General features: G+C 35.0%; 1 protein-coding gene across 1 annotated transcript; it reads left to right on the forward strand.

The window, feature by feature from the left end:
* Positions 1-1382: 1382 nt before the first annotated feature.
* Positions 1383-12347, forward strand: C1GALT1_3 (Core 1 synthase, glycoprotein-N-acetylgalactosamine 3-beta-galactosyltransferase, 1). Its single transcript, XM_051216232.1, has 8 exons — positions 1383-1494; positions 3093-3189; positions 3225-3384; positions 3425-3598; positions 4592-4791; positions 9001-9142; positions 10559-10746; positions 11690-12347. The coding sequence occupies exons 2-8, from the start codon at positions 3145-3147 to the stop codon at positions 11870-11872; spliced, it is 1092 nt and encodes a 363-aa protein (XP_051066803.1). The 5' UTR covers positions 1383-1494; positions 3093-3144; the 3' UTR covers positions 11873-12347.
* Positions 12348-12728: the final 381 nt, after the last annotated feature.

Raw genomic sequence — 12728 nt, forward strand, 5'->3', positions numbered from 1 at the left:
TCAGTCGATCCACGATATATTGATAGCCTATCAAGTAATTCTTTGAACCTCCTCGCTTCTGTCTTTTGATTTCACTTGGTGGGTACGCTTCACATTAGAGGATGTTACTGGTCGAGACGTTGTCAAACTCAAATACCTGTGGCATCTCCACCACTTACACATGTTAGAATGCATGTCAAATTACATTTACCTCCTTACGGAATGTCCGGCAAACATGGGATATCTAAACTTATCTACTACAGCTATATGTAGGTAATTCTCGGCAGATATTTCTATCTCTGAGGTTCTTGACATGAGATGCACCCGGAACTATTTTAAAAGGTTTTTAACACATAGGAAAAGCGTAATTCTCATAAGTGTGAATAACATGTACTCACTATAACCATCTACAAAGTAAAGAGATTTGTATAGAGAATTATAAATACTAGCTTGTTGCCTCCAATTTCTTGTCTGTTGTGGAAAGAAAACCTCAAGGATTCGGTGTTGGCAGTAAACAGTAAGGCTTTCAAACCATATATAATATCGTAAGTCTACGTTTCTTGGCTGTGAGTCAGTCCTTTGAGTGGCCTTATGCGATGAAGAGCACATCATAAGGTCGTCTAAGATGATCTATAAACCCCAACAAACAACTTAATGGTATCTGATCCACGGAGTAGGTGTTTGTCTAACAGTGAAAAAATTTTAATCTCATACCCCTACAGTCTTCCAAGTCGTATCAGGCAGTAAAGGGAGAAATTTCACAATGAAATAACTTATCGATGTTAAGAACACGAAGTCCGAATTCGCTCAAAATAAGTGTATAGTGAACTATCTCCAAGCCTTTGCAACTCCGTTTGCTGCGCTTAGCGTGCTACAGAAAAACGAAGTGTTGAGAGGACATTACAGATGGAATATTCGGACATCTGAAAGGAAAAGAAGACACCAGTAGCTGCCAATAGAAACTGTCTGCTGAATATTTCTACAGGGTTACTTGATGGTTTTAGAGCATTCCAATATGTACTGCCTCGATGCTATTTTAACAAATACACCCCGTATTTATAAATACGGGGTGCATGTGTTAAAATAAATATATTTATTTCTGCAAAGTACTTAAACTTCACTTTGCCAAGTGTTTTCTGAATCGTGAAAATCGACTTTAAACTGGATTTTCTAAGCGTTTAACCATATCCCTTAATTAGAAACAATATGTAGACTTCTGAAAGCTATTTGCATCTTTAGGTAGGTTTATCGTAACCGTTATATATTTGTCTTTTCCGCTATATAATGCCTTGAAAATATGAAGATCTCATTGGACTCATTGAATATGTAGAATCCTTATATTATTAATATTTTTAATAAACTATCCACTTTTAAACTATTTTCTGATTAGTTTACAACCCCATGAAATTCGTCGCGGTTATTATAACATTCGCCTCTAGGTTAGGCTATCGGCTACTTCTTCAAACATCATCAGTGGGTTTACTCCCAAAGCACTTCTGTCTGTCCGTTGGGTTGGTGAGTGGTATATAATGAAGTGTAATTTTCATTTCCAACTGAATTCTGACTGAATATTAATGGTTTTAGTGCGGGCTTTTTGGTACTCATCAATATATTATACAAGATATTTAACACCTCATCAAACAGAAAGTAAACCTCTCAACAGCTCAATATTCGCTACTTTACTACTGTCAAACAGGCCATTACAAGTAAAAATTGTATACACATTATAGGTATATAACCAGTTACCTCTTCAAAACACTACTCATGCCTTGCGAAACCGAGTAACTAGTAATCCTGTTAGCTGGTTAGTTTAAAGCAAGGGGGACAAACTAACCGTTGCTAGCGTAGTTTATAATAAATCATCCTCACATATATATAATGCCGGTTGGAGAAGAATTAGGTTATTGGGAAACTCGAGGGTGACTAGACCAAGGTTTAACACTTGTTCACAAAGTCATTGATCGTGTTGTTTAGGGAGATGAAGTTAGAGAACGTAGACTGAATAATAGGTTGTGAGAGTATGTATATTTATTTCCATTGTTTTCAAAATCTCAAAAACTATGGCTTTGTTGGTCTGTCCCTTCTGTATTTATCCCATTAATTACTTCAATATATGATAAATAAAGTCTCATTTTTGTGCCGTTTCAAAGTGCAGAATTTTTAGCCGACGCACCTTTGTGTTGCCCATAGTTCAGGTTTAAGACGTCCCATCAAGTGAGGTTCCTAACATCTAACTTTCTGATTAAACCACATCGTCAGCATCTATTATAAAACATCAATAGTGCATTCAGTTTCCGAGATAAACTTCAGGAAGTTTCCCATCTTACCTCTTATAATCCAGTAATTTCCAACCTAAGGATCATGCCCTAATACTTGATTGCACGTCCAAGTCCCTACTGTTATACGCATTTAGTTGTATGTACTTCATTATTCCCCATCAATAAACCAAGAGGTCCGCTATTTGCTTTATCAAAAGCACATGTCAGAAGTTTCAAACAAAATCCGAATAACCGTAAGTGAGAACGATGGTAGTAAGACTATTTCATTTCCCTACATCGAATTAGCGTTAATATCTGTTTTAAGAGGTGAATAGTGGCTAGCAGTAAAATCTGGGACGCGCGCTTCGTCCTATTTGGGACTAATTAGTTGGATATATCTGCATTCTAGAGTCGATGTTCACTCCCGAACTTGGACCCAGTAATTTTATCTCCTAACATCGCGTTGTCCACTTGGCTACTGAGTCCACATAGCCATTGCACAAGCACATCCTGAGTTCCATTGATAGTCACCATCCGTTTTTGCTTAAAATGATTATGACTTACTAAAAATATCGAGGTAATCTGCACATAATACATACATACCAAAGAAGACTGATCCATCGTGGTCCTAAACATCAGTGAGAAGACCCAAACAACCAATATGTATGAATTAGGGAGTAAACACTTATGTTTTTATCCGTGTAGAAAATGATTTTAAGTCAATATCAGTTGTTTGTCAAACTTAACATACTTGATTATATCTGGTGTTTCCACTGCATATATAATATATGATAAGTGGTAATCCGTAATCATTCCATACATTTGTTTTGTTAATTTGTGTATTCTTTTCTTTAGTTTAAAACCGTACTATTATTTTGTCGCAGAGTTTTACAATCTGGTTCCCAATATGGTTCAAAAATGCAGTGGTTTAAATCGGTTGGTGCATACACTGGTAAGATGTCTTTAATTACACATAAACATCCTTAGTCTAAGTTACGATTGAATGATGTGAAATTATTTTTAATTGGATTAGGGTTCGTATTTTTATTAAATTGGATTGTTACTTTATCGTGGATACCGAAATTTAAATGTTTGTCAGATGGTAGCGTGCTTCAGAGCACAAAACAATATTCCATATTTTCTTTAAGTATGTTCCCCTAATTTTTCTTATAACTTATCTACCATAGCTGATGTTAGTTATGCTCAAAATCTTGCTAATAAGATTAATATATATTGTTATATCCTAACGGAACCACAGTCACATCTAACCAAAGCTTATCATGTTCAAACAACTTGGGCCCGAAGGTGTACCCGTTTTGGTTTTATTAGTTCAAAAGCGGAAAAATTAATGAAAATGCTTGGTAAGTCACAAAAGCGATCTTTTTTTAATCGTTGTCTAGAAAATTTTATTAATCCATTTGTATGAAGGAAAAAAAATTGTGTAATGTTCATAGGTATAAGAAGTTTATATTCCAAGTACTTGAATTCATGTTTAATAGCATTTCATTTTATACGGTGATCTACGTCAAACAGGAAATTTATATTAAAATGTAATCCGTCATTCAGAAGCGTAGAATTCACCTCAATGCATAGTCTGCTTATAAGTTATTCCAGTGACTAGAAAACCTAAGCAATTGGCTTTCTTATGAGATCACTCCCCGAACCTTTGATATATAGGTCTAATCCACAAGACAGTGGAGGAGTTTTAGGAGTTACAGTTTCGTAGCGGCCAATGACCAAAATAGGTTCAACCACCCTTGGTCATACTAGGGCATTTAGAGGCATTACTCTTTAAGACGAGTATACATATCTAGTTGTCATAACTTTGATCTGTGGTTTTATTAGTCATAAAAAAACATTGTTTAGTATAACTGTTTCACACTATTGTTAGATCATTTTGTTTTCGAGAAGACGGCTATTTGCGAAATTGAGAGGGCGAAAGGCGGATGTCCGGCATCTTAACCGGGTTGGTGGACACGGAGGGTCTACATAGAGGAGTTGGAAAACCCTGATTCCAAACCAATGGTGCACATGAACTCCAGGATCGTGAGAGGACAAAAGGCGTGTGGACCTATTGTTGATCACCAGCTGTCATGGGACCGGATTTCTTAACGTTGCTCCATTGCATTGTGGATTAGACCTTCAGGTCAAAGGCTCCGGGTGTTGACCCCCTAAGAAAACCGCATGCTTCGGTCTAGGCACCCGGGCAGTATCACAGCCCTCACACAAATAATGGTAGCTGCTACTGGCTTCATTGTTACTGTGTGGTGCATATGTATTTGGTGCTCCCTTGTACCAACGTTTATGTGTTTAAATAAAATAAAGTATTAAGCTCCCTATTTATTTACTTATAGCTGTTGATAGGACTCAAAATTATGTTAAACATTCTTGGATTTCAATGCGTGAAACACTTCGTGCATTACATAAACAAACTTACAAAGCAGCATATTTTCTTAAAGCTGATGATACGACTTATGTGATCATGGAAAACTTAAGGAATGCTTTAGAATACACAGATCCTCGTAAACCATTTATTATGGGTCACATCTATAAGGTTAGTCACTTAAAAACTATTATTGTTACCTATTTTTCAGTATTTAAAGGGATTTTTATTGATCGTACTGTTGTTGTAAATTGTGTTCATGCAAGTCTTAAAAAGTTGTTACTTGAGATACTTCATAATAATGATATCTGTGAATCTCAAGCAGAAATACCTCGACACCTACTTGGGTGTCTGAAAGGGTCCACGGTTACTGATAAGGACTTATGATTGCAATAAAGTAGTCTCACTGGGCCCTTGCTGGTTGAGCACTATGCAAAGCATGCAAACTAATACTGCAAAATCAGTCATTGATGTCCATGAGGCTTATTATAGACCTGCAGCTGTGTCAAAACTTTCACCCCCCCTGATTGAAATTTAGTTGTTCTTGGAGTGGGAAGCTACAACTCAGGACGTCTTACGTGTTGTGAGACTTCGTGTATTGTACTGAGCCATCTACAACGCAAACTTCTCCCAGGTTGTATAGTAAAATTAAATTTAGATGAATGATATAAATTTCTAAGGAAGCGATACCGATAACTCGAAATCTGATCTGGCTAATTGAGCGATGAATCCATTAGGAAAGGCTAGTTGCTCTACTACAATAGATATTTTAATGATGATAATGATTTCACAAGAAGTAGCGACCCGTTCTTAAGCAGTTACATGTGAATCACCACACATTAATGGTTTGAGCAAGGGTATATATAGTGTTGATGAATTAATCAAAGGATTTTTCGTCTGGTAAGCTTCATGAGTAAGTGAGGTTATGGAATGTAATCTGCACTTAAACAGATCTAATACAGTGGTCGGGTTAAGTCAACACTTTCAGCACCGACAACCTCTAAAACGACCCGGGTGCGGCAGTCGTTTTATATATATATATATATATATATATATATATATCAGCCTGATGCATTACAGTTATTGCACTTACACAAAACACATTTTCTGCAGAACTTTTCTCTGAAGGATAAACAGTATTTCTGATACAGTTTATTTCCATGACCCAATAGTACAGCTCTACTTTGAAAAAAAGTGATTTTCTTGTGTATTGTTAGATTAAAATTCATTCACCGTAGATCAATGTCCTAATGGTTTGAACACTAATCTTTCATCCATTTAGTTATGCGTTCGAATCCCACTTCACCCACTACAGCTTAATTGTCTGCGTAGTATCGTTAGCCTTCACGAAATTGGTATAGCTTATAGCCGAATAAACAAACTTGTATTTGACTACTTGCATTATTAATTGTTAGTCTATTACTTTAAATAATTAGTTTGAAGACTTTGGTTTTGTAAGAGAATTCCCATTCTGGTTTTTTGTAGATAGAAACAATTATGGATACCTATCAATAATAAAACTACACATGTTTCTTCATACTCCTCCCAAACTACCAATCAGACTAAATAGCGCTTAAGTATCACCTATGGATGCAACCCTGACACATTCCATTGTTAGTTAATGTTTTGCCACACTTTAGCCTTTAAATAACTTTCTCGACCTAAGAGAAAGTTTAAAAAAACTAGAATTCACCATTTTACTTTGCTTTACTAAAGACCTCTAAGAACTATTTTTGCTATCAATCTAGGTCCCATGAGAAATTCATCAAAATTGAATCGAGATTCCTCATGATAAATGTGAATAACCGACACTCATTACCTTTTGATAATGTAGTTCCAGATTTCCTTGATCTTATCTACATTCCTTTACTTGTACATATATAAAGCTTGTTGTAATTAATTGCTCAGAATTCGTCAGTTTCTTATTGTATACAAACGTAACCTATCATCTAAGTAAAGTACATTACACTTTTTCTACTTGTTGAAATATGTGTTGCTTGAAATTTATTCAGGATAATCATCCTAATTAATAATAATACTTTATAATGATCGTCGCCACACTTAAAAATATCACCTATATAGTGTTCTGATTTTGTATTTAGATGTTTGTGACGATTTCTTTATTGTTACAAATCTAAACAGTACTTTGTCTCATAATTAACTGTTAGTTCTGGTGTTTAAATGAGCTAAGTTCATCTTGTTAGTTGCTTGATTAAAGTCAATACATATACAGATATACTGTTTGTTTGTTTTTCGGTTCAGGTCTAAATTAAAGTGAAATACTTATTCTCTCTCTCGCTCTATATATATATATATATATATATATATATATATATATATATATATATATATAGTTTTTCACAATCGATTTCATCTATGTTCATTGTAAATATCCATATTGTACCATCTTGGATATTCAGTACTGAATCCGATAAGTCTGTTTGCTGTATGGACTACTTAAACTGAAACTTCGTTTCTCTCTGCATTTACAGGTTAATTATATTTTGAATAGTGGCTAGCAGTGGCACCCATATCGCGCATTCCGTTCTATCTAGGACTCGTCAGTCGAGTAAATACTCACCCTGGTGTTAGTGCTCACACTGAAACTTAGACCAAAACCCAACACTTTCTCATTCATTCTACTAAGAAATTATATCTACAGACTAATTCAACGAATATAATATTTGTTGGTATTTGTAATGATCTTTGTTTTCCTGTCATTGGTATTCAGGGCTAGACTTAATCATTCTATGCTGATATATGACTTCCTTGACCAAATGTCTTATAATTTCCTATAGTTTTACTGTTTATCATACTTTTGGATACTGACTGGCAGTGGAATCCGGGACATTATATTTTAAACCATAGACAATTTCGTGGTATCTTCCTATGAAGTCTGTATGCCAATAGAGATCGGTCCAGTTCAATCTGGAATAACACCAATCGGAAAATACAAACCTATAGCAAATAGTAATACTAGAAATAATTGTCTCCATTTTCATCCTTGAAGTTATTGGCGAATTAGTCATTTGGCAGTAATTTCTATTAAATACTACTTTTATTATGTAGCAGACCATTATAACACTTGCTAAATTAGACAGCTATATCATCTAAGTGTGGGACCACGTAAGCCCTCGCAAATCTCGGTTATAAGCACTGGGCTTCTTCAGGTTTTGCATTTCTGAGGTTCAACAGTGTGTCTTCGGGTTCGGTGATGATAATTTAGTTAATTCCACCGTCTGGAAGCGCCAATTCCTAGGGCCTGGTTTTGTTTTATAAGTGCCATCTTAGCAACTTCTACATCTCACATTATTTATGAACACTAGAACTGAATGGTAAAAGCGGAAAGACGATCGGTTTATGGCATGTAACTACTATGAAAGGTGGCTGTATGAGACTATCATTTGTTAGTCCATCACGGTTATCATTAGCCTTCACATTTCGAATGTGAATCATTCCCAAGTACCTGACGGATCAGTCATTTGAATTTCAAATACTGTTAATGATAATATGTGATACTATATAAAAGTATGTTTCAATGAAAGTTAACTCATTTAAATTATGATTACTAGTATTTCTGAATACTGAATTGTGAGTGTTCAGAGCATTCTTAAGGTTCTTTAATTTTTCTATTTCCAACTTTTAGTTGACTATTTCACTTTAAAATTTTATAACTATGTTAAACTAACATTCGTCCAAGTTATACAGTTTGATAGTAAACTCCGAAATTTTCGTAAATCTGTTAATTTCATGCTCATTTTATGTTACGCTGTATGAGTGTAACCTTTCTTTCTTAACTTGAGTGTTTTCTTCGTCAATATTTAGTTTGGCAATAATAATACTAACAGTTCAGTTTGTAATGGTTTTCACTGTCCCGTTAATATTTTATTAAAACTATAAACCGATCATTGTTAGACCACAATTGAAATCCTAGAACCATTAGACGGCCTTTTTCTCCTAGTGTGGGACTCAGAAGTGCACATCGATGATCTCACATGCGGAGATCGGACCCAGGACCTTAACCTGTGGACTACTGACCCAGGATTCAATGGTATGTGTGCATCCTATGCAAATCACCTCAATATATCGAAAATGAGATGACCTAAACCACCAAAAATCAGATTAAATCCTATACCCGTTGCACGAGGGGCTATTTGGTTTTAGTAGCTAAATTGATAGCTCTTCGGGCCTTTGAAGCGAAAATCCGGAGTTAACATCAACTCTGGAGCACAGGTACATCCGTCTGACAGGTAGCAAATAGGATTAAACGCGCGTCCTTGATTCCATTGCTAGCCACAACTCATCTCTTCGGTGATAATAATAATAATGTTGAGTTTCTAAAAAAACTTTTTTAATACTCCATTTATCTAATTATTTAAGATCCGTCCAAATGAATTCACTTTATCTGGTAGTTTTGGCTACGTCCTATCAAGATCTGCTCTCGAATTAATTGTTCTGAAAGGTTTAGACAAATTGGCTGACTGTGGACCAATTCAGCATGTTCGTGAAGATATTCAAATATGTAAGTAGGTTTTTTTAGTTATTTGGTTAAAATTAAATGCAATCCACTGGACTATCTAAGCTGGAAGGAATAGCAAACTCATACTCTCCGGTTACATGGAATCTAACTAACTAGATGCTGGAAACCGTAGGTAACTACTGAGCTCTAGCATAATGCTAATCACAAAGTTTGTACATTTTGATTTATATCTTTAAATGATTTAAGGATCCTAAGCGGATTCATACAAAAGTAGCAAACACCATGAAATGAATAACCACCAATAGGCAACAAAATTCTCCCTGTGACACTGAACCATCGGAATATCGCCGTGACGACTCTTTACGTGTGACCGTAAAGAATCATCATTTAACAAAAATATAACACTATATACATTAGAATAAAATAGATGAGCGATTTCCTCTGATTGCTCCTGTAACAGAATAAACCCAGCAGTAAGATTTTTCACCCAGATTGCCGGCATGTACAATGGTGCTGCCTCCTCATAACATAAGGGGGAAGGTTTAAGAAGTGTCAACCTTGAAAATACCTCGCCTCATCACATCCTACGGAATCCCGTCTCCAGAAGTGAGACTTTGAAAGTACGGAGCTAAAAAATCGAAATCTGCTCACAATAATACCGTGTTTAATTGGTCTCAAGCAGTAGTCTCTTGGGCTGTTCACTTACACTCCCAAGTAACTAAGACTCCACTTCTAGTCCAATTTTCTTACCAGGTTCCTCAAAGACAAAGATTCTTTCACAGCGTGCGCAACTGGGAATCGACAGTCGCCCTCATATATCTAACATCACTCGAGACCACCTTGCTCACGGCAGCTGTTCCCCAACACAAGTCGCTCAAACCTAAGTGCTTGACGCTAGTCCGAACTTTAAAGATGACAAATCTCACGAATATCCCTTCTAACATTATTGGAAGACTTAAGCATTGAACAAGCTTTCTGATCTAAGTCCCTGCTTTGAATAATTTTATCCAATCTAAGTAATGAAACAAAAGGTGAGAAATGCTTTGGTTCTATTAGATAATTGCTTGAATTCGATATGTTCGGCCATATCTCCCAAATACTCTGCAGAAATAATCGGGTTTCAGTCTCTTAAGAAGGCGGGACCATCGAACCAATCTTTGAGATCAATATCCTTCCGTGCACTTAGTCAAACTTAATCTGTTGAATTTGTTCGAGCTTTATATAATATTCATGAGTACTGATAAATCAGTTATTTGATTTACTAAAAAAGTTACTATGCTTGCATACTGTGACTCCACCTAGCCAACACAAATCCAACTCACTCTTGACACATAGAGGTGCCTAAAGTGCTAAGCCATTGATCGCAACTGGGCTTTCCAAAGGCTATTTGGCTAGAATATATATATATATATATATAGTCCTCATTTTATCTCTTGTTTTTTTAAAACAAAATTTTAGCTAAATGTGCAAAAGCATTAGGCATAGAATTCAAAGATAGTATTGATATGTTTGGAATGTCACGATTCAGTAATGTTACTATAAACAATCTTTTTGGAACATTCAATAACAGTAATAATAATAGCGGAACAATTCAGTGGGATCCAATAAAAACAGATTATACACAAGCAGTGTATGATTTAAAGAAAGTAAGCATTAGAAAATTTGCATAAAATAGCCTCTTTTCTTTATCTGTGTATCTACACTTAAATCACATATCGGTGTGGGGGTCACAAGATTGTTGAAGTTTATTGGTTTAAGTTAGACAACCAACCTTGTCGGGTGAGAAGAAGGTACCCACCGAAAACAATGAAAGATGGTCGCGTAATATCGCGGATTGATTAAAATTAGACATATACATCATTAAGTCCTGTCTCAATGGTCTAGAGATTAAGCGTTCACGCGTGAGATAAAGGTTCTGGGTTCTATGGCGAGTGGTGGGGTCATGGACGTACCCTTTTGAAGAGTTTCATACTGGGACAAAACGGCCGTCTCGGTGCTTCTAGGTTTTCAATGGTTGTCTAGCTAAGATTAATTAGTAATTTCTACTATGATTGCAGTTTATTTATGAAGAAAAAGTATATCACCTTAATTCTAAGTCACTCGGTTATTAAAATTGAGAAACTCCATCTGTGATGTTTCATTTAAGATAATAATCATGAGTTTCCATACAGTTGATAATATTCATTAGAATCGGAGTATAACAACCTTTTCTTGTAAAGGCACTCAGTGAGTTTCTGATTCCTACTGTCCTCTCTATCTATTTAGATTAAAATACCCGGTGATGAGATCACCAGCACTCAAACCCGTGTATATTAACCCGTACTTTGTGGTTGAGTTTTATATATATATATATATAAGTAACTAAACATCTGTATGCCAGTTCATCTTCATTTTAACATAATCTCTATTTTTGAATACTCACTTATGTGCTGTCAAAACCTTAACTTCATCTAAGTTTGAGTAAATACATCATTTTACCATGTTTTCACACATTGATTCTCTATTTAAAAGATATGACCTCAAATGCTTTAATCCACTTCTTTTTATTTCTCTCCCACTCATCATTACCATCCATTTAACTGAATTAAGTTACCTGCAAGTCCACTGCTAATCAGTTTCGGTGGTTTAATGCCAGTGAAAATGTACATTTTAGAATATTTAATCTATCATCTTCGACCAGTTGGAATAACGCATCGAATTTTACAACATCTACCTTATTCATCATCATTATCTGCAATGAATCGTTATCATCAACAAGATTATAGTACATAATAATGTAACTTATTATTGTCTCAGTGATTTTTATTATTTGCATAATATGTATATGATACTTTCTTGTCTAAGTCATTTTAACTATTTGTTTGTTTAATCTTTTATTTTTTGTCATTGTGATCAACATATAAACATTTACATATCACAATTGTTTAGCAGATTCTATCTAGTTATTTGTATTCCATATTATATATTTATAAACAGATATGTAAACTTATTTCCGATCAGAGATTCTGTTGTATTTTTTATCAATTAAAACACTGATCAACAAAACAATGTAGAATGTGTAATGAATGATGCCTTAGAATGTCAGTTTATAATTGAGATTTTACAATTTATTATTATTAATAATAACTTTTTCGTAAATCTTATGGTTATTTCACCTTTCTTTTATTCATTTATGCTCATTTGGTTTGTGTGTTTTTTTAATTGATCATTTATTATTATTTATTAATAATAAAGATGTTTTACCAACTTCTCGTGTCTATATATAACTGTTATGATTGTGGGGTAAAAGGTTGTCAATAAAAAAAGACTTTAGAAATTACTCTCTGAAGATACACTATATACTTTCTGAATTTGTGTTTTATTCAACATATTTGACTTGTGATCTTTATATTGTCAACATTGTAAACTTCCATCTAACTCGATAATCGTTACAATATATTTTATTGAAATGATGAACCGAGCAATGGTAGATAATCACTAAAAACTATGAAACACTGAACGGCCGTTTCGTTCTAATATGAGACTCCTCAGTGGTGCCGGGACAGACACTCCCACGTGAGGATCGTCAAGATGGTCGCGGACTGCGGCCTGCTTGAATATCCTGGGCTACTTGTTTCTGTCATCTGAT

This window comes from Schistosoma haematobium, chromosome 4 (assembly GCF_000699445.3).
Source record: "Schistosoma haematobium chromosome 4, whole genome shotgun sequence".
Classification (NCBI taxonomy): domain Eukaryota; kingdom Metazoa; phylum Platyhelminthes; class Trematoda; order Strigeidida; family Schistosomatidae; genus Schistosoma; species Schistosoma haematobium.